The sequence below is a fragment of the Pleurodeles waltl genome, chromosome 11, assembly GCF_031143425.1.
Source record: "Pleurodeles waltl isolate 20211129_DDA chromosome 11, aPleWal1.hap1.20221129, whole genome shotgun sequence".
NCBI lineage: Eukaryota > Metazoa > Chordata > Amphibia > Caudata > Salamandridae > Pleurodeles > Pleurodeles waltl.
In genome coordinates this window covers 21023203-21047397 of record NC_090450.1, presented here as the reverse complement: position 1 = coordinate 21047397, position 24195 = coordinate 21023203, and the positions used below count along the sequence as shown (strand labels likewise).

Sequence of the window (24195 nt, the reverse complement as noted above, 5' to 3'; positions counted from 1 at the left end):
TCGTCGTCACGGTCGTCGACGGTGTCGTCGTCGTTCTAATTTTCAGAGTCATCTTTCCAGAAGTAGAAGGCTCTGAAGAAGGAGATAGATGGTAGGACTCCTTCTTTTGAAGAGGAGAGGAAGGCTCAGAGGAGACTGAAGTCTGTAAGCCCTTCCCATGATGAGATTTCTGCCTCTTTCTGGATTTCTCTATGTGGCCTAGGTCCTCAGATCTGGACCTTTTATATGGCCTCTCTGACCCACTCTCCTCACCTGAAGTACAGGATTTGGCCTGTAACCATGTCAGGAGTCTGCCCTCCCGGTCTCTGAGGGTCTTTGTGGAGAAGGTGCGACATATTTTGCAGTCCTTAACCTGATGTTGTGGGTAGAGACAGTACAAACATTCTTTATGTGGGTCATCCACATGGAGCCTTTTCTTCCCACAGGTCTTGCAAGGGCGGAAAAGGCCTTTTCTAGAAGAATCTGACATATTTGAAGCTTTCTTGAGAGAAAATCTCTGAAGTAGAAGAAAAAACTGAGCAGAACTCAGGGAGACTCCCTTCACACGACGTGCGGTAGAAAATCTGAGGAAGGGAGCTTCTCTGGAGAAGGTTCTAGAGGGTGCTGGTGCCTGATTGGACAGCAGGCAGGTTTGGGTCCTTTCACAAAAGGACATGGATAGGCTATATGAGCAAGCTCTGACTCCATTATAGCCTATGGCAAAAACATTTTTATTTATTGCTATTTTATGTACCGTGGGACTCCCACTTCGACGACGGGGATGATTCAAGCATGTGAATTTATGAAAGATCCAATACTGGATAACAATCGCATCCCTTCCACCAATAACCGAGACATCTCTGGTCCGCGCGACCTTATCACACACATACACAGCATCAGGAGGGTCCTTACATTGCTCCTAAAGAGTGTCCGTCCTCCCACTCCACATCAGAGTTTCCTCCTCTCTTCTTAATTCCACAAGGAGCTGAAGACCTGGCTTTTCAATTAGTGAACCCACCTTAGGCTGGGCTAGCCCATACCTGCTCCGCACCCTGACACCCTCCAGGGCGATAGTGTGAGCTACAAATAGGCGTAACACTGGACATTAAACACACTCTTTCAGCAGGTTTGTAACATCCACCTACCAATGAAGAATTCTGACACTACGCACACAAGACACAACTTATGATCCACCTATATCAGAAAGCAATAAGGAGGAACCACTTGTACCAATCAGGTTGCAGATGTCAGGTCAGCCACAACAAAAACAAGGAAATTCACAGGGAAATTGTGATAGAAGTTCCATGCTTCCTCTCTGTCCAGTCTTTCCAAACCTTCATTTCAACTCCCACTGTCAACAACCAATAGTGATATCCAGCAAGCAGACTTCCCTACACCAACAGCAGGGGCAGGAGGAAGGAAGGAAGTAGTCTACATGCTGGATACACCTTAAGAGTTTTCATCATTGCACATTATATTCTGTTTAGTAAAGTTTCCGTTATGGTGAAGTATCCCCCTCTTTAATTCTCACTCAGCCACCCCCATGTGTGGCTATATAAAATAAAACATGTTGAGGTACACAGGCCACATTTTTACCACTACATTTGTTAAATGAACATAGGCATGTGTTGAAAATTGGGTTATTTTTTGGGGGTGTGGGGGGGTGAAACCCTACTCAAGCAGCAACCACAATTCTTGTCTGGATGAATTCACAAGCAAGCACAAATTGATCTTGTTTAATCCTCTGGTAGCTTGGCAAAACAAAGCAGTGAAGTTTAACTTTGTGGTAGCTGGGCCCAAAACAGTCAGGCTTAACTTTGAGGCAATGTGTAAAGTATTTATGCAACACATGTAATAAAGTGAAACAACCACACAAGAAAAATCTCACATCAAATTAGAACAAGCATTTTCAATGCAATGGGTCTCGCATATGCTCGACTTCGTGCTATTAGCGTTGTAAAGTCCTAACCAGACTTTTATTGCCACATGAATTGAAAATTAAAAGTATTACAGTTTTACATAAGCAAGCCGATTTAAAGCTCCCCGCCATGAGCGAGAAGGAGCACACAAAAGAAAACAGAAGTTTGCTCGCAGTCAAACGTATCAGCAGTTATGTAATTATCCATGTTATAGGGTCGATGTACTGCAAAGTGCTGGAATTCTGCCCAGCGAAATCGTGCCGTGTAGGAAAGAAAAAGAAAAAGTAGTCCAGAAGCCATGCGGAAAACATGGAGCCTCATATGTTTTCAGTAGTTGGCTGGTGCGCTTGAGGAGAACTAAACACCAGAAAAGGCATGAAGTATGGATACCTTTCCCTAAATGAAATCGAGTTATTTTTAAAAGGCAAGCCCACGAACAAACAAAACTGATGAGCATGCGGTAGGCGTGGTTAAAAGCCCACAGAGAGATTACAACAGGCTACAGCATTTGCACGTTCAACCCTAAAAACAGAGTAAAATGTAATATATTGAGATCCAAACAACAAAAATCCAATCAGCAGAACTGGAGATATGCAATTTTAAAGGCTTAAGTAAAAAAAAAAAAATAGTGCCTTTAGGAAGCTGGTCTGGTGTGTGGTGAGCACCTATGTGTTATCACCTTATACCAGGGCCAGGTATCCTCTATTAGTTAGTTGCAGTCAGTGTCTAGGAAGCCAGGGCTCTCTAGAGGTAGCTGTGGATGAGCAGCCAAGACCTATCTAGGAGACATGCAAAGCTTATGCAAATCCACTACAGTCACACAGCACTCACATACACACATGAAAGAACCACACAGTGTTACAAAAAAAAAAGGTACTTTATTATGGTAACACAAATACTAAAATACTGTAAAGGCAGTACTCCACTAGCAGGTGAGTAAACACACATTAGAGTATATACACATTAGAAATCAGGAATTAGCATGAAAGGCAATAGAAAACATTGAAAACAATACTAAGTACTGAAGGCCCTATGGGAGGAACCAAACCATATACTAAGTAAGTGGAATGCGAAAGTTGTGATTCCACCCAAGGAAGTGGAATCTGTAGAGGGGAGCCGGAGGAACTAGGAACCCCAAAAGGTAAGTACAAGGGTGCAACCCAGCGACCAGGAGAGAGGAGGTAAGTACTTGTTTCTTCCCCAAAACCAAACATAAACTTTAGAAAAGGACTGTGCAAGATCCAAGCAAGACTGGAAGAAACCAAAGGTGGATCCTGAGAGAAGAGGACCTGCAAATGAAGGGGACCAAGTCCAGTTCGAGTTGGAGTGTCCGGTTGGGGCAGGACCCACTACTTATCCTTCCGGAGATGCAGGACCAGGTCGACAGTGAAGACACGGAGTCAACCTTGAGCACAGATGCAGGAGAAGAGTTCCAAAAGTAGTGCAGATGATGTACCACGCCAGAAGAAGAGTTGCAGTCGGTCAGTCGTGTGGAAAAACCACAAACAAGCCTTGGCAAAGGCAAGAGTCGCAGATGAAGAGTTGCAGAGCTGCCGGGGACCAGAAAGGAGCATGGGGACTCAACCCAAGGAAGGGAGTCCCAGGTGACCCTCAATAGTGAGGAGAGTTGGAAGACGAGGAGGCACCCCCACAGGCAACTCACAAGCAGAAGACACAGGAGTCTCAGTGAGGACCACTCACAACACCTGAAGAGGAGTCCCACATCGCTGGAGCAGCAGGCAGTAGACTGTGCTTTGCAGGGAAGAGTGCTGGAGGCTGGGGCTACACGGAGCCTGAAGGTCCCTTGGAAGAAGAGCCAACAAGCTTTGGTAGCTGCAAGAGTTGCGGTGCACAGGGGTACTGGTCCTGCAAGGACAGGCAAGGGCTTACCGTCTCCCAAGTTGGATAGCTGGTAGAGAGGGCCGAGGGGACCACGCCAGACCACAACTTGTGATGCAGGATCCACGCAGTTCTGGGGGAGAGAGGATCCACGCAGACGGTCGTCGATGCAGTTGCTGCCTGCGGATGCAGGGGAGTGACTCCTTCACTCCAAGGGATATTCCTTCTTATTTCTTGTGCAGGCTGAAGACTCGTCACCCTTAGAGGATGCACAGCCAGGTAAAGGTTGCAGTTTCTGGAAGGAGCCAGAAAAAACAATGTTGCAGAGCAGAGTCGTCACTGAAGTTGCAGATTATCGGTTCTTGGAGTATCCAGTTGCAGTCCCGGTGGCGAGAAGATGAAGTAAACGATGCAGAGGAGTCCTGCTGGAATCTTAGACATCGACTCTGAAGACACACCCTGGAGGAAGACCCTAAATAGCCCAGAAAGGGGGACTGGTTACCTAGTAGGGTGAACACCCATCAGGATGAGGCTGTGACATCACCTGCCTGACCTAGCCACTCAGATGTTCCCAGGGGCCTCTGCCCACCTTGGATTCAAGATGGCAGAATCAAGTGACCACCTGGAGGAGCTCTGGGCACCACCCCTGGGGTCACTCCCCTTTCCAATGTCCAGTTTGGCGCCAGAGCAGGGACCCAGGGTCCCTGAACTGGTGCAAACCAGTTTATGAAAGTGTAGGAGGCTGGCCCTCTATGCAGCGGGTAAAACTAGGCACACTGTGCAGGGGTTCCAAGCAACCACACGTTGGTTTCCAGAGGTAAAAATCGGATCACCGAATGCTCCAATTTTTGAAGTAGCTGGTTGAGCAATTAGGCTAATCCAGGAGATGTGCTAAGCATTTGTTGTACCCACAATATCAGTCGTGGACCACACACACTCAATGAATAACTCAAGACCAGAATTTATAAAAATACTTCAGATTTGTAAAATTTTTTAAAGACCAATATGGTTAAGATACGTTAAGTTATGATTTTTCAAAGTTTTAATAAAGTTAGTCTTTTTGTGTGTAATTAAACACCATAGGAATCAATGGAAGGCCACCTGTAAAAATGCATATAAAATCACACAGTTGAGTTACCCATCTCTTTTTTGCAGGATGGTTGATGAGGATGGTGGGCACACTGTGCCAGCTGGACAGCCTCGGGCGGCTCCCTGTTCCGGCGGGAGCAGAGCTGGAAAGTCTCTTGGCACAGGCAAAAGGCCACTTGGAGGGGCCACCTGGAAAAGGAGCTGGTTTGCAAATTTAAAGGTGGTCCTTCAGGGTCCCCTTGGGCTGTTGAGGTCTCAAGGGGTTAGGGACCCATGGCACACAGCTGGTTCCGCAATGCAGGGCTCAGGACGGCCGAACACAGGGCGAGTTGGAGGCGGTCGCAATGGAACCTTCTGGAGCTCGAGGTGAGTCTTCTTCTGGGGGCCTTGCAGGACATCGAGGGCACTCTGATGGGAGGTGCGCTGTTTTCTTGCAGTCCCTCGACTGGTGCTTCCTCCTGGTCCAGTTGCAGCTCTGGGGGAGCTGTTTGTGCTGTAGTACAAAGTGCACTTACCAGTACCTGGGGTATTGGCACAACTCAGCCACAGGTGGGTGCCGTGCCACCTAAGTTGGCACTTGTAGGTCTCATCTGGGCTGTCGATAGTGTGTCGTCGGGTCCGGTTGCAACTTGAATTGACCCTCCCTGGTTTGCTGGTTCTTTGCAGGTTTCTTTGGTTTCTTGAGTGGTGCCTCCACTCAGGAGGGAGATCTCGGGCTATTTTCAAAGCCTGGAGGTCCTCTGGGTCTTTTGCCGTCGGTCCAGTGGTCAGCTCCTCCACAGCGATGATTGTCTGGACTCTGGTGCAGCAAGCAGGGGTCTTGGAGCCTCTTCTGGTGCAGAAGCTCCTCTGTTCTTGTGCTGTCAGGTTCTTTGGTGCTGTATTCTTTTCTTCCTGAAGAATCTGAATTCTTCGTCTAGGGGAGCCCACTAAATACTGAATTTAGTGGGCGTTTTAGAGGGAACTTGGTAGTGTCCCATGGGACGCTTACCCTTGGGTGGCTACACCCACTACAGTGACCACTTAATGTGGGAAGAGTCACTACTCTAAACCTTATTGGCTATTTTACTGCCATTCAACATGGAGGAAAATGAAATGGAGGATCCACTTCACCTGCAAGTCCCTAGGGGTGGAGCATGCTCAGTGAGACTCCTCCTCTTACCCTGTGTGTGGTTTCCTGCCTTTGCTCCTGCCAAAAGTGGGGGTTGGCAAAAGGGGAAGCCATCTGCTGCTAGCAGCAGGCCTGGGGGCTCAAGTTTCAAGGGTTGTAGCCCTTTGAATCTCAACACCAGGGGAATGCACATTCCTGAGGGAGGGGGTGTTAGGAGTTGTTTGATACCAAACAACCCAGGGTGAAAAGTGGCCATCATGTAACTGGGGAACTCATGTCTGACCACTGTCAAGTACATGTACTTAAAATGGCTGCTCTGTTCACTCACTATGTCCCGGGTTTGGCAAGGAAACAGTGGGGCATGTTGCCCATGCAGCATGCCCTCACAGATAGTATGGTACACTCTGCCTTAGGGATGGAAGGCCCGCTAGAGGGGTGACTTACCCATAACATATGCAGTGTAGGGTGGACAGGGCACACATGGAGTGTACCATGTCGAATTTGTCTTTTTAGGTTTCTAGAACACTCAGCCTGCAATGGCAGTGCTGGATGGATCTGGCTGCAGGGCCCTAGAGGGTGAAACACTTAGTGCTGCTGCCCTCAGGGCCTGCCCCTAATATCCTATGGCCTGGGTACAGGTGTGCCCATTTACTAGGGACTTACAGTGATATTTAAGAGGGTATCAAATTGTGCCAAGGATCACAACAGATTTAGGGAAAGAGCTCTGGCCCAAGGAACCTGGTTAGCAGGGGCCCAGGACACATCAACATCAGGCAAAAAGTGGGGAGCTAACAATGCAAAAAGAGGCCTCCTCACACAGCAAGGAGGGCACCAAATGTGTCCTTCAAAGCATACTGATTGCTTGGGGAGGCTAGCCATGTAACATGTAACACCTAATTCCAAAGAGAGAGGGTGTTGCCTCCCTCTCCTGAAAGAAATCCTTAGTTCTGAATTCCTCTGCTTGAACAGGCTAAGCAGCAGATGGGCAGAAACCTGTCTGTGGGGTGGCAGCAGTGCGGGCTGCCCAGAAAACTGGTAGGAGCAATGCTGGTGGTCCTCTACGCAGCCACCAGAGTGCATGGAATCATACAACCAATACCAGCAACAGTTTTGGGGCATGATTCCAACATGTAAATACCAAATATGCCCAGGTTCGGAGTTACCATGTGTCCAGTAGGTGGGCAAAATGGCTTCCCCGCACTTACGAAGTCCAGGAAAATGGAGCTGAAGTTCGTAGGAGCACCTCTGCTCATGCAGAGGTACCCTCACACACAGGTGCGTGCACCCTGCCCTCTGGGCTAGGAGTGTCTGCCGTAGGGGTGACTTACAGTGACCTGGTGCAGTGACCTGTAGTGAAACGGTGCATGCACCTTTTCACACAGGCTGCAATGGCAGGCCTGCAGACGCACTTAGAATGGGCTCCCATGGGTGGCACAATACATGCAGCAGGCCATGGGGAACCCTTGGTGCCCAAATGCTGTGGGTACCTAGATACCATATACTAAGGACTTACATGGGGGCACCAGTATGCCAATTGTGGCATGTACTAAGTCGGGAACAGCCAAATTTAGAGGGAGAAAGCAGTGCCACTGGGGTCCTGGTTAGCAGGACCCCAGTGAACCCAGTCAAAACACACTGACAGCAGGGAAAAAGTGGGGGTAACCATGCCAAAAAGAGGGTACATTCCTATAGCACTTGCCTACAAGCACAAAGCATGAGCACCAACTGTGGTTAGCTGATCACACCGGAACAAAGTCACAAGTTCAGCCTGATGGCAATGGAGCACGGACCAGATATAGGGACCAGGTTAGCCCTGCTGAACACAGTACCTTAAATCCTGATTTGCAGAGCACTGCGATATGGGGCTGCAATGCAGAAATCTGTGATGTCATTGAGCAGTTCCGATGCAAAGTCTTGCTTCGAAGACACGGCATGCAGCCATGTTCCAGGAAGACTGTGCGCGGTGATGCAAGGTCCTCAGCTGGGGATGTGTCACACTGTGGCGGTTCTGATGGAACTTCGAGGAGAAGCATTGTGCTGCATCGGTTCTGCTCACAGAGCCACAGCTTGGCTGGCACAGCACATTCGGGTCCACTTCCAAGGATCAAGGACTGGGGTGGCATCACTTGGAGGGCCGGCCTCAAAGCAGAGAGAGTCCAGGTGCTGGGTTCAAGGTGGTTCAAGCCTTTTCTGTTCATGAGGCTCTTCACAGGAGGCCAGCCAACTAGACCTTGAAGTCTTTCTGGCGATGCTGGGATCAAGATGTAGGTCCAGTCCTTACTTGGGCAACAGGGCAGCAGTCCTGGCACAGCAGCGCAGCTTTCCTTCTGAGTCTTCAACAGGTCTACAGATGTACTATGAAGTGGGTCTGAGAATCCTATTTTTATATCTTGTGCTTTCTTTGAAGTAGACGATGTTTCTACAGAATTCTCTTCGCAGTTCTTGAAGTTTCCGGCTCGAAGCTTGATGCCTGAACAATGGCAGGGGTGGCAAGTAGTTTGTGTGAAGGAAGCAGCGAATATTCAGTTGCAAGTGGGGCTGTGCTGTGATCCACCTCCAATTCTGCCAGTCGATGGCCCATCCAGGCACACGTAATCCCTCTATTGTGCAGTTGCCTGGGTGGAATAAACAAAGTCCAACTGCCAACTACACCCAGTCATGTGACATAGGACAGGCTGCAGAAACCAAATAGCTAGGACAGGAAATGCCAACTTTCTTAAATTACGCTATAAAAAACAAGGGGAACCTGTGGGTATCAAGGGACCAGGAGTGTGTAGTATAACAAAGGGCCAGTGCTTCCTCATCAAAACATACAACAAATATAATAGGAATCCAATGATGCCTATATATGTTGTCCAATAGAAAAATTTAGCTAATTTATTTGCACATATATCTGAAAAATAGGTGGGTGAAAAACACAAATGATAAACAGTCAAAAATGACAAAAAGACTTAGGCACTTGTTTGTGACAGAAATCAAAAACTGGTTAGTCGCAGTTCAAAGCAGTACTTCTGTCCTTACGCACATTACAATTAACAATACAGTGGGGTCAAAGTACAGGGGTCGACATTTCAATCCATTATAAGGTCATAGGATCATCATCAGGACATTTAAGAATACACACCCAAGGATTGGTTACACAAAGGTAAACAAACATTTTTTAACCACAAAAGTCAAGGGGAGGAAAGAAAAGAAGCAAGAAAAAAAGAAGAAACAATTGGATCCACCTAGTGAAGGTAGGTATTAACCTCATCCGTCCAGACTGGAGGAGGATTCATGTCTTGGAACAGGCATACAGGGCCCCGTGCATGGGCGGGTGGGCCCTGCAGGGTGCCACCAGAGCACAAAGGTGAATATTCTACCTGAATATGTCGTCCTGGAGGAGAGGACCAGCACGGAACTTCAGGGCCTATTAGTGAAAATAAGTATATGGGCAATTAGCCATCCAGAGGCTATGAGGGGGAAGGGCATCAATAAGCAACAATGTGTGCAATTAAGATAAAGCGGATAAACATTCAAATTGCTGATGAACTAGAATCGCGGGTAACAAGTACTCATGTAAGTCTCACTGATGAAGAGTACAGAGTTTCCCCATATCAGAGGGCCACAAATGGGTCAGGTCTGGTATAGTGGGGAGCAAAATATCAAGACTTCAGATTTTTCTTGATGGATTTGGAGTACTTCCATTACTATTAGCCGCACCCTGGTTACCCACTATCCATGAAAGCACTTGCTAGCACAGTGCTGCCATTCTTTGGCTTTCTTGTGCTTGTTGGCTTGATAATTTCCAGTAAAAAATGGCTTACCTGTAATTAGAGTTCTTCAGTATTTGTATCTTTCGTACATGTTTGAATTATTTCTCTAGTATGAGGCTGGATCCCTTCGATAGTCAATGTTAACACTGCAGTATACAATGAAGCAATGAACAATGAAAACCTCTGCAGCACACAAGTAACCCCTCCATTCCCTTTTATGACCTGAGATCCAGCCAATAAGGTGGAACAGTGCAGGGTTACAGCTCTCCTCAAAGGTGCAACTGGCATATTTTGGGAGTTCAGCAGAATTCATGTGGAAAATTCATGATTGTGGAAGAGGGTGGGTGCATTTGAATCTATAGAATAACTCAGTTCACAAGAACTGTAGTTACAAGCGAGCAGCTTTTTCTTCTTCTTCATCACTGTATTCAAACCGATGGCAGCAGTGCTAGACATGACTGCACAAGCCAGATGTCTCAGTTCATTCAGCCCTTAAATGCTCACTCCCACTGTCCGGACTGCTCATAATACTCACCCTTATAAGACCAAGTGTTGGGGAAGGCAACAAGTGTTACCAGTTTTTCAAACCTCCATGAGCCATGCACTATACTCACTAATGATTAGATGATTTTATGTCCAAATCCATGATGTTCTGGAAAAAATGTTCTCCACCTCATCAAAGTATTTTCAAACTTTATTTTAAATTTCTCATGTTTAGTAGACCCAGCCAACACGTTTCATCTCTATAGAGAGACTTCATCAGGGCACTATGCATTTCCTTTGTCATAAATTCAACAGAGTAATTCTCAATTTTTCAATTTACAATTCTCGCTCATCAGTTCCTCACAAATTCATTGTTATAAGTTCCAATCGTCAGGCAAACCAACAGCAAGGCTTCCTCACAGCCTACCGTTCCTCATCATTGGCTCTCTCATAGATTCACACTCTTCACTTAGGAGTTCCATTGCAGTTTACTAACATGAAAGTAAAATAGGTGAAAATAAGGCTCACCCTATGGAAACAGGTTTAGTATCATCACCTGCTCAACTGCTGTTTATCAATGAGGTGATTCCTCTACAAAGGTGCGGATACAAATCTAAGCAAACAAAGCTTCTTTAGCCACCGTACATTTAGTGGCGTATGCTTCAATACTACTCAGTAAAGGGCGACCAGCTCTGACACGCCAAAAAAAGATACGCTGTGATCCAGCATCAATGCCTTATGATGAAAGAGGATTAGCGCTGTTGAAATTTCTGAGGAATGCATAGAGTTCTTTCAATTAACAAAAGTCTTGTGTGCAATCAATGTAAAACTTCAGAGCTGCACATACAAAGAATGCAGTGCTCTTTCTGCTGCGGTTAATGACAGTAAATACAACTTTTAGTTAAAGAGAAAGGCATGGGAACCTTCAGCATGAACTTTGGATTCTTAGTTGAAGTCCGCTAACCTTTATCAAATTTAAGGTTGTACAATCACACGTCCTGCTGAGGTAATGGCCAAAAGAAAGTCAGAAAGTATTTCAAGTGATTCTTTATGGATCGGCTCAAAAGGGAGTATCAAAGACGGTGTTAAGATCCTAATGTGGTGGATGCCTTGCTACTGAAGGGAATGTGCAAATAGGTCCTGTGATGATTCTCTAGTTGAGAAAAGTGGTGTTGTATTCAGAGTTTCAAGATACATCAAAAAGCAGCTAAATAGACTCAAATGGAAGAACGTTTTAGGTTGGATTCTTCCAGGCGCAGTAACAGCAAGGCCAGATTCCATGATGCGGGTGATCAATAATGGTCGTTGCTGCCCGGATGCAAAAGTGTCTCCAATTAATCGATTATTATTTTATGGCAGAACTCGATCTCACTTCGTTGAGAAAGGCCATATACTAGGCCTGCAGCAGCCAGGCAGTCATGTGCAAGGAGTAAGGATTGTGATGTAGAACTCTGCCCTGGTTCTCGGTGCTGGTGCCGACCTTTCCATCTTGCATCGAAGGTTCATTACCTCTACTCTAGACTGAGTCCCTGGCCCAGCTATCCAGGTATGGGGGTTCAGGCTATACTTCTAGTTCTGGTAGAGGGTACACTTGCTATGCTCTCAGACTCTAGGTAGGCTTAGGAAGAATATATAGAAACAAGGTTGCCATGGTTAGCTAGTTTATTCTGTTCACCACGTTATTAATGCTGGTTACAATGGTTTGTTTCATCTGCCTCATAATTGCAGATCATTCTCTCTATGCAAGAATGAAATTACTTCAATAAATGTTTAAAAACTTGTATTCATATCTTTCTTGTGTCTACACTAGGCATGCACGAGTGAACAATGAATGGGTAAAATCGTTTTCCACGATTTCCTTGGGAATCTGAGTGGTCATGTTCAAGGTTTCCAAAATCATCTGTTACCCCAGGAGGGTTAGGGGTGCAGGGGAGGCACTGTGAGCTAGCTCAGAATTGGGTCGACATTTCCTCATGGTGTAGATGAACTCAGTCCTGACATCCTAAAGTTCGGTCGTCCTACTAGTCAGTCCTACCTTTTGTGGGAACCATATAACAACTTGACTGTACATGATTCTTTCTTCAGCCTCTATAGAACTCTTGGGGTAAAAGGCATTTGTAAATTTTCCTCACCAAAGAATCAGAAGCGCTTCCCCGGAGTTCCCAGGACCCACTGCCAGCTTTCAAAGGTTCAGTCTTTGGAATTTTCTGGATTCCCCAATAGGTCCAGAACAGGGGACCCCACTTCTGAAAAACTACTTCCAATTGTCTGTTGTCCAGCTCCCAGTTGCAGTGGTCTTTGTTTCTCCTACTTAAAGCATCCATAATACAGGTCTGGCACAAGTGAATCCATTTGTCAACAACCGGTACCAAAGATGCTGAGACACTCTTTCACCCGGTTCTTTATGTAATAGAGAGTTTTCATATTGTTTTTCCTATAAGAACTGGCTGATGGTTTAATTGCAGCAGGAAGGCTGATCGCTAGCCCGATTGCCCTGAGTTCCAGGATGGTAATGTGAAGGTTTTGCTCCTGAAAGGTCCACAGACTGCTTGCCAGGTAAGCCTCCCCATCCTTTTAACAAGGCATTTCCTGCCATATGCTATTGTGACTCTCGGATGTACAATTCCTGGGCTGTGCACATGTTTTCATCTTTCCCACATTTCAAGGCGGTCTTGGTCTCAGCAGTTATGGGAGTCAGACTGTCCAAAAGGTCAGAGAATAATCCTTTACAAATTCAACTGTTTATGAAGAGGACTCGTTCGCAATATGCATAGTGTTATTAATGTGACTAATTTAGACATCATTCCTAATAATGACCTGAACCTCTGTACTGTTATCTGAGATGTCCCCATGATGTTCTGTATCAAGTTCTTTAGTTTTGGCCCCTTTCCTGTGAAGGATATGACCTTAGAGTGGATTTTTACTCCCAGAAACAGGCTATGCTGAGATGAAGTGAACACTGATTTTTTTTCTTAATAAGGGTGAGGCTCAAGGTTTCTAGAATTTGTAATGTAGTACCAACATCTGCTACAGTTTGAATTCAGGAAGGAGCTTTGATAAGCCAATTGTTTAGGTATGGAAAAATTCTCAAGCCTTGCCTTTGCTGGAGTGCAGTAACAGGAGCTAAGCTTTTAGTAAAGACTCTTGGTGTGGACTTTAAGCCGAATAGAAGGGTCTTCATTTGGGAGTGGTGCCCATCCACCATAAAACGGAGGTTATTCTGGTGGCAAGTGTGAATTAGCATATATAGATAAGCATTCTTCAGATCTTTTGATGCTGGGCTGTCTGAGTGGTTGACTGACTGAATGTCCATAGAGATATCTTGCAAGTTAGCTTTTTTTATAAATGTATTTAAGCCCCTTAGATCCAAGATGGAATGCCGTTCTCCATTTGTCTTGTGGATAAAAAAGTCTGAAGCCAAGGCACTGACTGTTATTGACTTTTGGGACAGTTTTATAAGTCTCCTTTTGAAGATGCGTGATAATTTCTAGTTGAAATGCCTGTAGATGCATGTGATATTTATTTCTTAGAGGGTATGGTGGTGACTCTGTTAGAATTCTGTCTTTTAAACATAGATTATATCCAAAAAACAGCAGTTGGGGTACTCGTTTCCAGGCTGGGTAACAAGTCAGACATTGTCCCTCCCCAAAATCGGGTACGGGAGATGTGAGGCTCGGTCTGTCCGTAAAGTCATGCTAGACCCTTGTTGGAAGTAAGGTGTACAACAATAACAGTGTTGATGGGATCTGCTTCCGCGCAGGGAATGTGGCCTTTGTCAACAATAATAAAGATTGTGAAATGGCTTAGTTTTGAGTAAAAGTTAAAGGGATCCTGTGGTGTCAAGATTCCACTTCTGATTGATGGTTCAGGCCTATAATAAAAACAGGACAAGCAGCATGCTAAGGCCTGCACTTCCAATGGGATCAGGCAAACTCCAGATCTAAGACTGAGACAATGGTGTTGCTGAACAAGCCATGAGTGGCTGAAAGAGACACAGGGTGTGTTGTTACACACCCATCTAGCAACTTGGAGGATGGCGGAGGTACTTCTGTTACATCAGTTAGACAGGTGAGACCTTAAGCTTTTTTTTTTTTTTTTTTTTTACTTTGTGGCCGAGACAATATGCTCCTTTGTTCCACCGTGTGGCTTTCAAACTCAAATAAACCCATAAATTTAATTATATTTACTTTCATTCAGTTTTTCAAACCAAGCACAAGTGTTAAATGCCAAGCAGCCCCCGTAAAGCGACTTTACGTTTATGCTTTCTCAGTCAACTCAAAGAGCAACTTAAATCAAAGGGCTCAGTCATTCCTACCAGTTCTGACCATTTACCATGCTGATGGTGGAAGTAGTCCAAAAACACCACATTTGCCATCTTGGCCAGAAATATTCAACCCAAGTAACAGCTCGGAGTGTTATAATAATTGCCTTGAATCAATTCTAATCTGTCCTGCCACAACCTCCAGTGTGATTTGAGGAACCAGGGGATTTATTTTGTAAAAGAAGGATCATTTTAAATCCGTAGCATAAACAAACAATGCACATTCCTTATGGGATACTTCAAAAAAAGACAGAAGTCTAAACTTGACACGGTTTTTGAGTAATTAACCATAATAGATGCATCCACAGACTCCAGCCTTACCTGTACCTGTTTGGGTTCATAACCAAAACCCTTTATTGGCAGACAACTTTGATTATCTTCCCTATGACGTATTTTAATTTTATACTATGTGTGTTCAATAAAATCTCCAACTAGCCAGATTTGCTTTTACTACACTTATTGTAGGGTGAAGGCTTAAGAAATTCAATACTATTTTTTTTAAAAGGAAAAATTATTGTTATTGAAACATCTTTCCTTTCGGGTAAAATGGAGGATACTGGTGCACGTTCTCGCCAGTACTGCACTTGCCCTTACAGAGACAGGCACAGAAAATTAGAGAAATTTGAAAAAAAACGTTTTTTCTTATTTTTCCCCATCATGGAAAATGTTTTACTAGTGAAAGATTTTGTCTTCGTTCAATATCCCCTGGAAATGATCGACATGGGAAGAATGTTGCACAAATATGCCCCTATTTACACCAAGATGGTGGTCCCACCCAACGGGGGGGGGCAGTATTTCCACTCAGTTACAGGGTGAATGAGCAATGGCTGGAGAATGCAGACTAATGGCTGAAATCAACACCAGGATGTTCACCTCCCTGTTGTTCCTGGTGGCCCTCCAGAGCACTACCAGTCAGAACATGGTGCTGTCAGACAAAGTTACAAGTCCTTGGGAATCCTCAGGGTCTCCTCTTTGTACAGCCATTGGGATATCCCTCAGGCAGACAAGCATGATAATCCCCAGGATTACCTTCCCATGGAACGCAAGCAATGGGGCATTTTCAGGTGTCTTCTAGCATATACTCTGCTGGTAATCCCTTTTCAGTGAGTTCTTCCACACCACAGGCAAGAACATCTTATGGAATACTAAGGTGGACCAAGGTTCATAGGCCTGTGTCCTTCTCTCCTCAGGTTCCGGGAGTCCTCCAGAGACTAAGGGGAGAGGGCATTGGGGAGTGTGGGGATTCTGCTGGCTCAGAGCTGCTGGGTCATACTGCTAACCACAGTGACATCCTAAATCCAATGGCCATTGACTGGAAGCTGTACTTGGGCCATGCTCCACAGCAAGGACTGGCATAGTATGAAGACAAGCAAAGTGAAAGCAGATGATGTGCTGACCAATGAGAAGCATGGAAATTAGTGTGACGTTGATTCCAGCGAATGTTAAGTAAAGGGTGGGTTCTAAGCCATTTTTAGGACTTTTTTTTGTGATACAAGAGATTTTCCAAGCGCTGTGAAGGTAAAATCTAATAAAAAGGACACTACTGTAGTGTATGTCCATTATATTAGTAGCAACATAAAAGGGAAAACATCAGCTTTTTTTAAATGCGCATTTAACACTGTCATGTATCATTATGCGGGTTCTAGCACAACAACTAGGCCATACAAGTGGAACAAGCTGTGAGAGAAATGACAAGGTATCACTTACACCCAAGTATTCTGTTGTCAGCAGCTTTTCTCCAGACAGTTCTCCCAGCTGAGGCTGCAGCAGCTCTGACTTGTCTAAGTCAGCCTCCATCGCATCCTGGTCTTCCTGTGTAGGTAAAATACATTTGTCAGTTGTCTAGATTGAGCTCTATAGAGACAGCTTAGAAAATAATAACATTGATCCGTAGTTTTCCGACGTCAGCATGAAGATATAGGGCGTTGCTTAAAACTCCAGACCGATGGAGTTACAAGGCAAACAGGCTCAATGAAGACTGGGGGAGATTTAACCGAGGGCAGCAGCTGTCAGTCTATGAAACTCAACATTAGCTAAAGTCTGTTTTGCTTCAACCCCCACCACAAAATGTTTCCAGAAAGTCTTGTCTTTAACACCCCAAACATTTCCTGCAAGGTATTATCCATCTCACTTAATAAGCAATCTCATTCTTTGGGCCTCGTTACAAGAGGTTTGTAGTTTGGAGGGGAAACAGTGGTGCAGGAAATACTGTTTCCACATGGTATTTCCACCCCTAACTCCAGCATTGTGATTTTCAGTCCCAGTAATGAAGAATGACCTCATGGACGTAGAATTAGCATGACATAAAACATGTTTTTTTTCTGATTCAGGGGACATTTTGGGTGCTTTATCACCTGCTCTCAACTTCAGCTACAGCACCAAGTTGAGTAAGGATCAGGGGTTAGGGGGAGAGGTTCTCTCTAAGGGTGTGCGTGGGTGCGTGTGGAGGTGTGTGGGTGGGTGCGGGAGGGTGTGTTTGTGTGTGGGTGGGTGGGGGTGGGTGATGTGTGGCCGAGATGTTCTGTTTATGAGGTCCATTTGGTCGGTGAATTACATTAGAATTTTCAGTATCACCAACAAAACCAGCACCCAGAAGTATAAAACTGCTTTACCAGTTGTCCACAGCCTCCTCCGACAAGACTTGGTATAAATGATCCTTTTTTAGGTCTAGCGTTAGCCGAGACCTTTTGATTTTACTAAAATAATATGTATAATACACTTACTTAAAGGTGCTGTAAGCCACCCATTGGTGTGCTGTTGTGTCACTCCCATTTTGCTCCCACCCACTACACCATATAGCATGTGGATCAGCATACTTAAAGCCTTGGTTAGGGACACTTTGAGGGATTGCATGTTGCTCTTTCACAAGGCGCACATCTGCACACAAGGAGTTCCCTTTACTTCCAGTGTTGTCGTGTGTGGTACTAGGACGCACTTGAAGGCAGCCCAGGGCATACGCCAGCTTTATCAGTTCCTGTCTCCTTCCAATACGGTTGTAAATTCATTTGGAAGTGGACTGCTGATATTTCACAGCATACCACACTGTGTTCCTGGACACTGCTTCACCATTGGTGATAAACTTAGAACTGGAAGGAAACCAACTTTATGATGTCTAATTGGCAGCACACGTGTAATAGTTTTACTTAAAATATCTGGGTTGTAATTTGGGTTTTAGCATCTAATATTTTATACTGTAAACCTTTCTATCTTCTTTGTTTGCTTTGTTTCCTTTTTTCTCCCCTTTCCTTTTTTATTTCCTTCTTTATTTGCCTTCATTTACCCTTCTTTTTTGCCTTCTTTCGTTCCTTTCCATCTTTTTATTTTTTGCCTTTCCTTTTCCTTTCCTTCTTTTTGCATGTGCCCCTTTCTTTCCTTTATTTTATACTTTTTCTTGCCCACCTTCATTTTTTCTTTCCTCCTTTTTAATTCTTTATTTCCTTCCGTCTTTTGCCTTCTTTAATCCTTCCTTTCCTTCTTTTTGCCTTCCTTCCTTCTTTTTTCTTGTCTTCTGACCTTATTCCTTTACTTTCTTTCTTTTTGGTCTTAATTCCTTTTTCTTTCTTTTCCATGTTTGCATCTTTATTTCCTGCCTTCTTTACTACTTTCCTTCTTTTTGTGTTATTTCCTTCATTCTTTCTGCCTTCTTTCCTGTTCTTTCCTTCTTCCCTTCTTTCTGACTTGCCTTTCTTTCATTGTTTCCTTCTTTATTTTTCCTTCTTTCATTCATTATTTCCTTCTTCCTTTTTGTTCTCCCTTCTCTCTTTGTCTTACTTTTTTCTTTCCTGTTTCTTTTTGCCCTCAGGCGTTCTTTTGGGCCTTATTTTTCCTGCCCTTTTGTTTTTTCTTTCCTTCTGCCTGCTTTTTGACTTCTTTCCTTCTTCCTGCTTTTGCTTCTTTCCTTCTTTCTTCCTTTTTGTCTCCTTCTCATCCTTCCTTTTTGCCTCCCTTACTTCCTTTTTTGTTGGCCTTCCTTTTTTTCTTCATTCCTTACAATCTTCCATTTTTCCTTGACTTCATTCTCAAAGGTGAGAGTAGAAGCCAATGCCAGGCCAGTGGCTTTTTTGGGCCTCTGTTATCCACGACCTTTTGGGTTTACTAAAAGTATAAATAACATAGTTATTGATAGGGGTCTTCAGACAGACTCCATCCATTAGTCTGTGATTGTGTCATTCAGATTGTTCCACCCACCCCAGCATGCATCAAGAGAGAATGTTACTACACTTCAGCAATTAACTGACTTCACTCTGAGTTACAGCGCGCTGCCCTGTCACAAGTTGCACATCCACACACAAGGTGGTTCCCCTCGGTGCCGGGTGTACCATGGTAGTGTGTACTATTTTGAGACCAGAAAAAGTATTTTGCCCTAAGGCATTTTTTTTTAGATTTAATGAGGGCCCAGCAGCTTCCAGAACAATAAAGATTTGTAAAAACCATGACAAAACAAGAACTGCAAAAGGATGTCACTGAACGGTAGACCTATTGTCTTTGCCAATACTTGTTTTACAATCTAGTTAAAAAGAGGTTTTGCCATGCATTGTGAAGATCATTTACTACTATGAGAGGATTCGTTACTCTTCTGTTTGACTTGTCACACCCTGCACTGTTCACCATGCAGGCTTTTGTAAAGGGTTGAATTACATAAATGAAGATTTCCTTTGGTAGGCAAGAATACTAAAGCAACTCTGTGTGAATGAGTTCCTGCAGGCACCACATACCTGCCATCCTTAGCCAGGAGCATGTGATCAAAATACATGACCCCAGAGCCATGGTACAGGCAGAAGCAAGGAGATACCAAAAACAAAACTTGCTGTGAAGTTTGCAAGAAGGTAATAGCATGCTTTGCAATATTTTGCTGAAGATATGGACTACGGTTAAAGACCTCTGGGCCCTTGTGGTTAGCCTGCATACTGTCCCCTCACATTGTCTACCAGATGTATAGCTCTGCATGCCAGAAACTCATCTTGCCCACCAGATGTTCAGCTTAAACAGCTGTTAGACTATATCTTCAGCTCTGCCTGCTGTTACACTATCGGCCCATTCCTTGCATGTCAAGATTTCAAATTGCCTCTTCAGTCTTCTTCAGTTCTGACTGCCTGCCCATTCCCTCTATGCCAATGCCTCGCATCACCCTGTAGGTGTTAAGCTCTGACTGCTTTTACACTAGCTCCCCATTTGTAGCATGCCAGAAACATGTATTGGCTCCTGGGTCCTCTTTAGCGCTGCCTGGTGTTACACCTGTGGTGTTACAGCCTGGTGAAACCTTGAATTGCCCACTAGGTTTCCATTTCTGACTGCTGTCAGACTGTCAGCTCACTGGCTGCATGCCTGAACCTTGCATCACCCACTAGGGCTTCAGCTGTGACTGCTTTTACACTATCTGCCTGTTCACTGCATGCCAGAAACTTGCAATGGCCCCTAAGTTGTCAAAACACCTCTCAGAGGGCCACAAGACATGCAGGGGCATCTGTGGTGGTCGAGTCCTTTTACTCCTGTTGCCCCAGGAGCTGACCTACTATGGATCCTGAGCCACTGGGCCAAATACCCCTTCTGCACTTGCCTCTAAGATTATGCATGGACGAGCTGCCCAAGGATTGCTCAGGAGGGCGAAGTGTGGATACAGATTAGTGAACACAACCTCACAGCTCAAAATGCGTGCAGCATCAGCAATAAATCATTGTCCAGCGAAACGCTCACTTTTATGAAATAAAGAGAAGCATTTTATTTCTAATGCCACCCCTCACAAAGTAATAATACAACATTCACAAACAGTTTGCACAGTTTTCATCTGAGGCCGGTGCTCAAGTGTCTCTCTGGCAATTTCCTGCTTCACTTACTCTTCGCATTAGGATTGTGGTTTGTTCCCCATTCACTATTGGTACCATCCAGAGTAGGCCCCACTAGCAGTCAGAGTCTCAAGAGAGTATTCTACGTGTTCCAGCAGACACACATGCTCAATTTAGAAGTAAGTTTTCTTGGGGCTATCAGGTATGAAACAAGGAAGAAAGCGTTTGGAGTCCTGATGTGCGCCCCATCCTCAGGTGCTCCCAGTGGCTACAGCCAGTCAGGTGGGTCAGCCGCACGCGGACTCGCAGCTGCAGTCGCCGGGTGCTGGCTCGCTCCCTTGTGGTTGCGTTCCTGCAGCGGGGTAATTGTTCATTTGCTACCGATGGGGGGGGTGGGGCTATGACAATCCTGTTATGGCTCCCACGCTTTTGTGACAATGCTGCCACGGCGTCCTCACTTCTCCCATGGGGTAGAACAATCTGTTGACTTCCTCCGACAAACAGGGGCCACCACTACTCAATGTCCATGGGCTCTATCCTAGTGAACGCGGTAAAGTAACCACAGCGGCCCCGCCTGGCATATGGGGTCACCGCACCGCTACTGCACAAGGCTTCGTCCCTTATGACACGGCAGTTTTTCACCAAGACAACCCCTCCCAGCATACGGGGTCGCCGCACCGCTACTGCACAAGGCTTCGTCCCTTACGACACGGCAGTTTTTCACCAAGACAACCCCTCCCAGCATACGGGGTCGCCGCATTGCTACCATCCAAGGCTTCGGCACTCATGATACAGCAGTCTTTACAGCAGTGGGCCCTGGTGGCATATGGGGTCTCCACATCACTAACTTACAAGGCTTCGGCCGTTAACACACAACAGTCTTACACATAGCTATATTCACGGCAGCCATCTCCTGGTATACTGGGGCACCAACACAATCCTGCACAAGGCAACGATCCAATCTGTGCAGCAGCCACTTCCTCGCACAGAGGGTCAACTCAACAGGGTTCTGCTATAGACAATGCTCCCTCCAGTGCTCTTCTCTTCCTCATAAGGCACACTTGTCTTGGCAAGCAGGCATGTGCTCCAGGCCAGGTGGTCCTGGATTCCCTAGGTGATATCTCCTCATCCAGCAGGACTTCTCATCTTCACACAGCCCATCTGGCAGCTTGGCAGATGACAAGTTTTGGGGTCTCATCATCCCCTTCTTATAGTCCATTTCTAGACTCAAAATGTGATTTAGGGTCTGAGTCTATGAAGTATTATTTTTGATGGTCTGCTTCTTTTGAAGTACATACTCCTCAGCTCCCTCTTCCTCTTGAAAAGCAGTCTATCACAGCACATACTTCTCCAAAGCTTACAGTCCCACAACACAGCCCGTGGGAGTGACTAGCGTTCACACCTGGATGTCAGCCACAGTGATATGTGCATCAGAAGGCTGGCCAGGGGCCCTCAGACCTACCCTTTATGATTCTCTTATCAGTCTCATCTCCTTCCTTCCTAGGCCTCTTCCTTGTGACCTCACCAAATCAAATAGCATCCTTTGAAGTGTACGGGGTCTGGTCCTCCTCTTTTCCCAGTGTGTGTCTCACTTAGATTACATGAATACAGCACGCCACAAATCTTTCTGGGGTGATCTCTCTACCTCCTTTCCATGTTTCACCACGCATGCCTGGGTCAGCCAAAATGCAACTTAGGGCCCTCCTTGTATTGTACAATCCATAGGCTCATACATCCAGTTCATGCTTACAGGATACACGAACTGTACATCACGGTATCTTTCATGTACTGCACCATTCAGAAGCACACACACATCCATCATTTAGATTCAACATGCATGAACGCTCCAGCACTGTATTGGTTATGTACTGTACCACTCATAGACACACATACAGCCAGCACTTGCACTTATCCTGCACGCACTGCACAGCACTACATCCTTCAGGCACTGTACCACGCTCAGGCACATAGACCTCCAGCACAAGCATACACCATGCACGTTACTTAGTACCTACTGCATTTTACCTAGATAGCACCCTAGACAGACACACATACACCCAGCACAGATACATCAATTCTGAGCCACACAGCACTTCACACCACTCTGATGAAACCAAGGATGAGTTAAGCACACAGCAGCGCAGCTTAAAAAAGTGATCAGTCTGTAGGCCTTTCTCTAGTGACACAGGATAAAAATGACCTGTGCACTCCTACTGATCACTACAAGGTTTGCTGCCACCACCGCGATTGTGCTGCTTAAGTCCGGGTAAAGGTGTTAGCCTTTTGCCACTTTAGGGTAGCGCGCTGGGCACCCTTTAAGGTCCAACAAGACTGCAATCCATAAGACAGGCCTATGTCATTGCGTACACGATTGATCCCTGTGCGCCTATGACAACAAAATTCACCATTAGGGATCCAGACATCAGTACAGTTGGGAACCCAGGGCAGGGGACCACCATTAAGAGGACATTTTTGTCCCAACATCTGTCTTCAGCTCTGACTGATTTTACACTATCTGCCCATTCGCTGTATGCCAGAAGCTCATATTACCTCCTGACTTCATGAAAGAAGCTTGCATTGACTCCTTGGTATCATTCACTTGTGTCCGGGGTGACACTATCAGCCCACTCACTTCATGTCGAAACCTTCTATCGCCCAGTTGGTTTTCTGCTCTGACTGCGTTTAAACTATCAACTCAGCCCCTGCATGCCGACATCTTCCACCGTGTGTGGAGCCTCCCTCTCTGACTGCTGTCATACTGACCCCACTCCCTGCATGCTGACACCTTCCACTGTGTGTGGCGTCTCCCTCTCTGACTGCTGTCACACTCTGACCCCACTCCTTGCATGCCCACACCTTCCACTGTGTGTGGAGCCTCCCTCTCTGACTGCTGTCACACTCTGACCCCACTCCCTGCATGCTGACACCTTCCACCGTGTGTGGAGCCTCCCTCTCTGACTGCTGTCACACACTGACCCCACTCCCTGCATGCTGACACCTTCCACCGTGTGCGGCGTCTCCCTCTCTGACTGCTGTCACACTCTGACCCCACTCCCTGCATGCCGACACCTTCCACTGTGTGCGGCTTCTCCCTCTCTGATACCTTCCACCGTGTGCGGCGCCTCCCTCTCTGCTGCTGTCACACTCTGACCCCACTCCCTGCATGCTGACACCTTCCACCGTGTGTGGAGCCTCCCTCTCTGACTGCTGTCACACACTGACCCCACTCCCTGCATGCTGACACCTTCCACCGTGTGCGGCGTCTCCCTCTCTGACTGCTGTCACACTCTGACCCCACTCCCTGCATGCCGACACCTTCCACTGTGTGCGGCTTCTCCCTCTCTGATACCTTCCACCGTGTGCGGCGCCTCCCTCTCTGCTGCTGTCACACTCTGACCCCACTCCCTGCATGCGGAAACCTTCCACCGTGTGCGGTGCCTCCCTCTCTGCTGCTATCACACTCTGAACACACATCCTGCATGCCGACACCTTCCACCGTGTGCGGTGCCTCCCTCTCTGACTGCTGTCACACTCTGAACACACATCCTGCATGCCCACACCTTCCACCGTGTGCGGTGCCTCCCTCTCTGCTGCTGTCACACTCTGAACACACATCTTGCATGCCGACACCTTCCACCGTGTGCGGTGCCTCCCTCTCTGCTGCTGTCACACTCTGAACACACATCCTGCATGCCCACACCTTCCACCGTGTGCGGTGCCTCCCTCTCTGCTGCTGTCACACTCTGAACACACATCTTGCATGCCGACACCTTCCACCGTGTGCGGTGCCTCCCTCTCTGCTGCTGTCACACTCTGAACACACATCCTGCATGCCGACACCTTCCACTGTGTGCGGTGCCTCCATCTCTGACTGCTGTCACACTCTGACCACGCTCCCTGCGTGCCCACACCTTCC

At 46.2% G+C, this 24195-nt stretch overlaps 1 protein-coding gene across 1 annotated transcript in view; it reads right to left on the bottom strand.

Annotated features, from left to right (window-relative positions):
- Positions 1-24195, bottom strand: part of ARMC9 (armadillo repeat containing 9) — a 415690-nt gene that overhangs the window by 82204 nt on the left and 309291 nt on the right. Inside the window, exon 20 of the mRNA XM_069212859.1 lies at positions 16204-16308. Coding sequence (XP_069068960.1) covers positions 16204-16308 — 105 coding nt within the window. The remainder of the gene's footprint in view (positions 1-16203; positions 16309-24195) is intronic.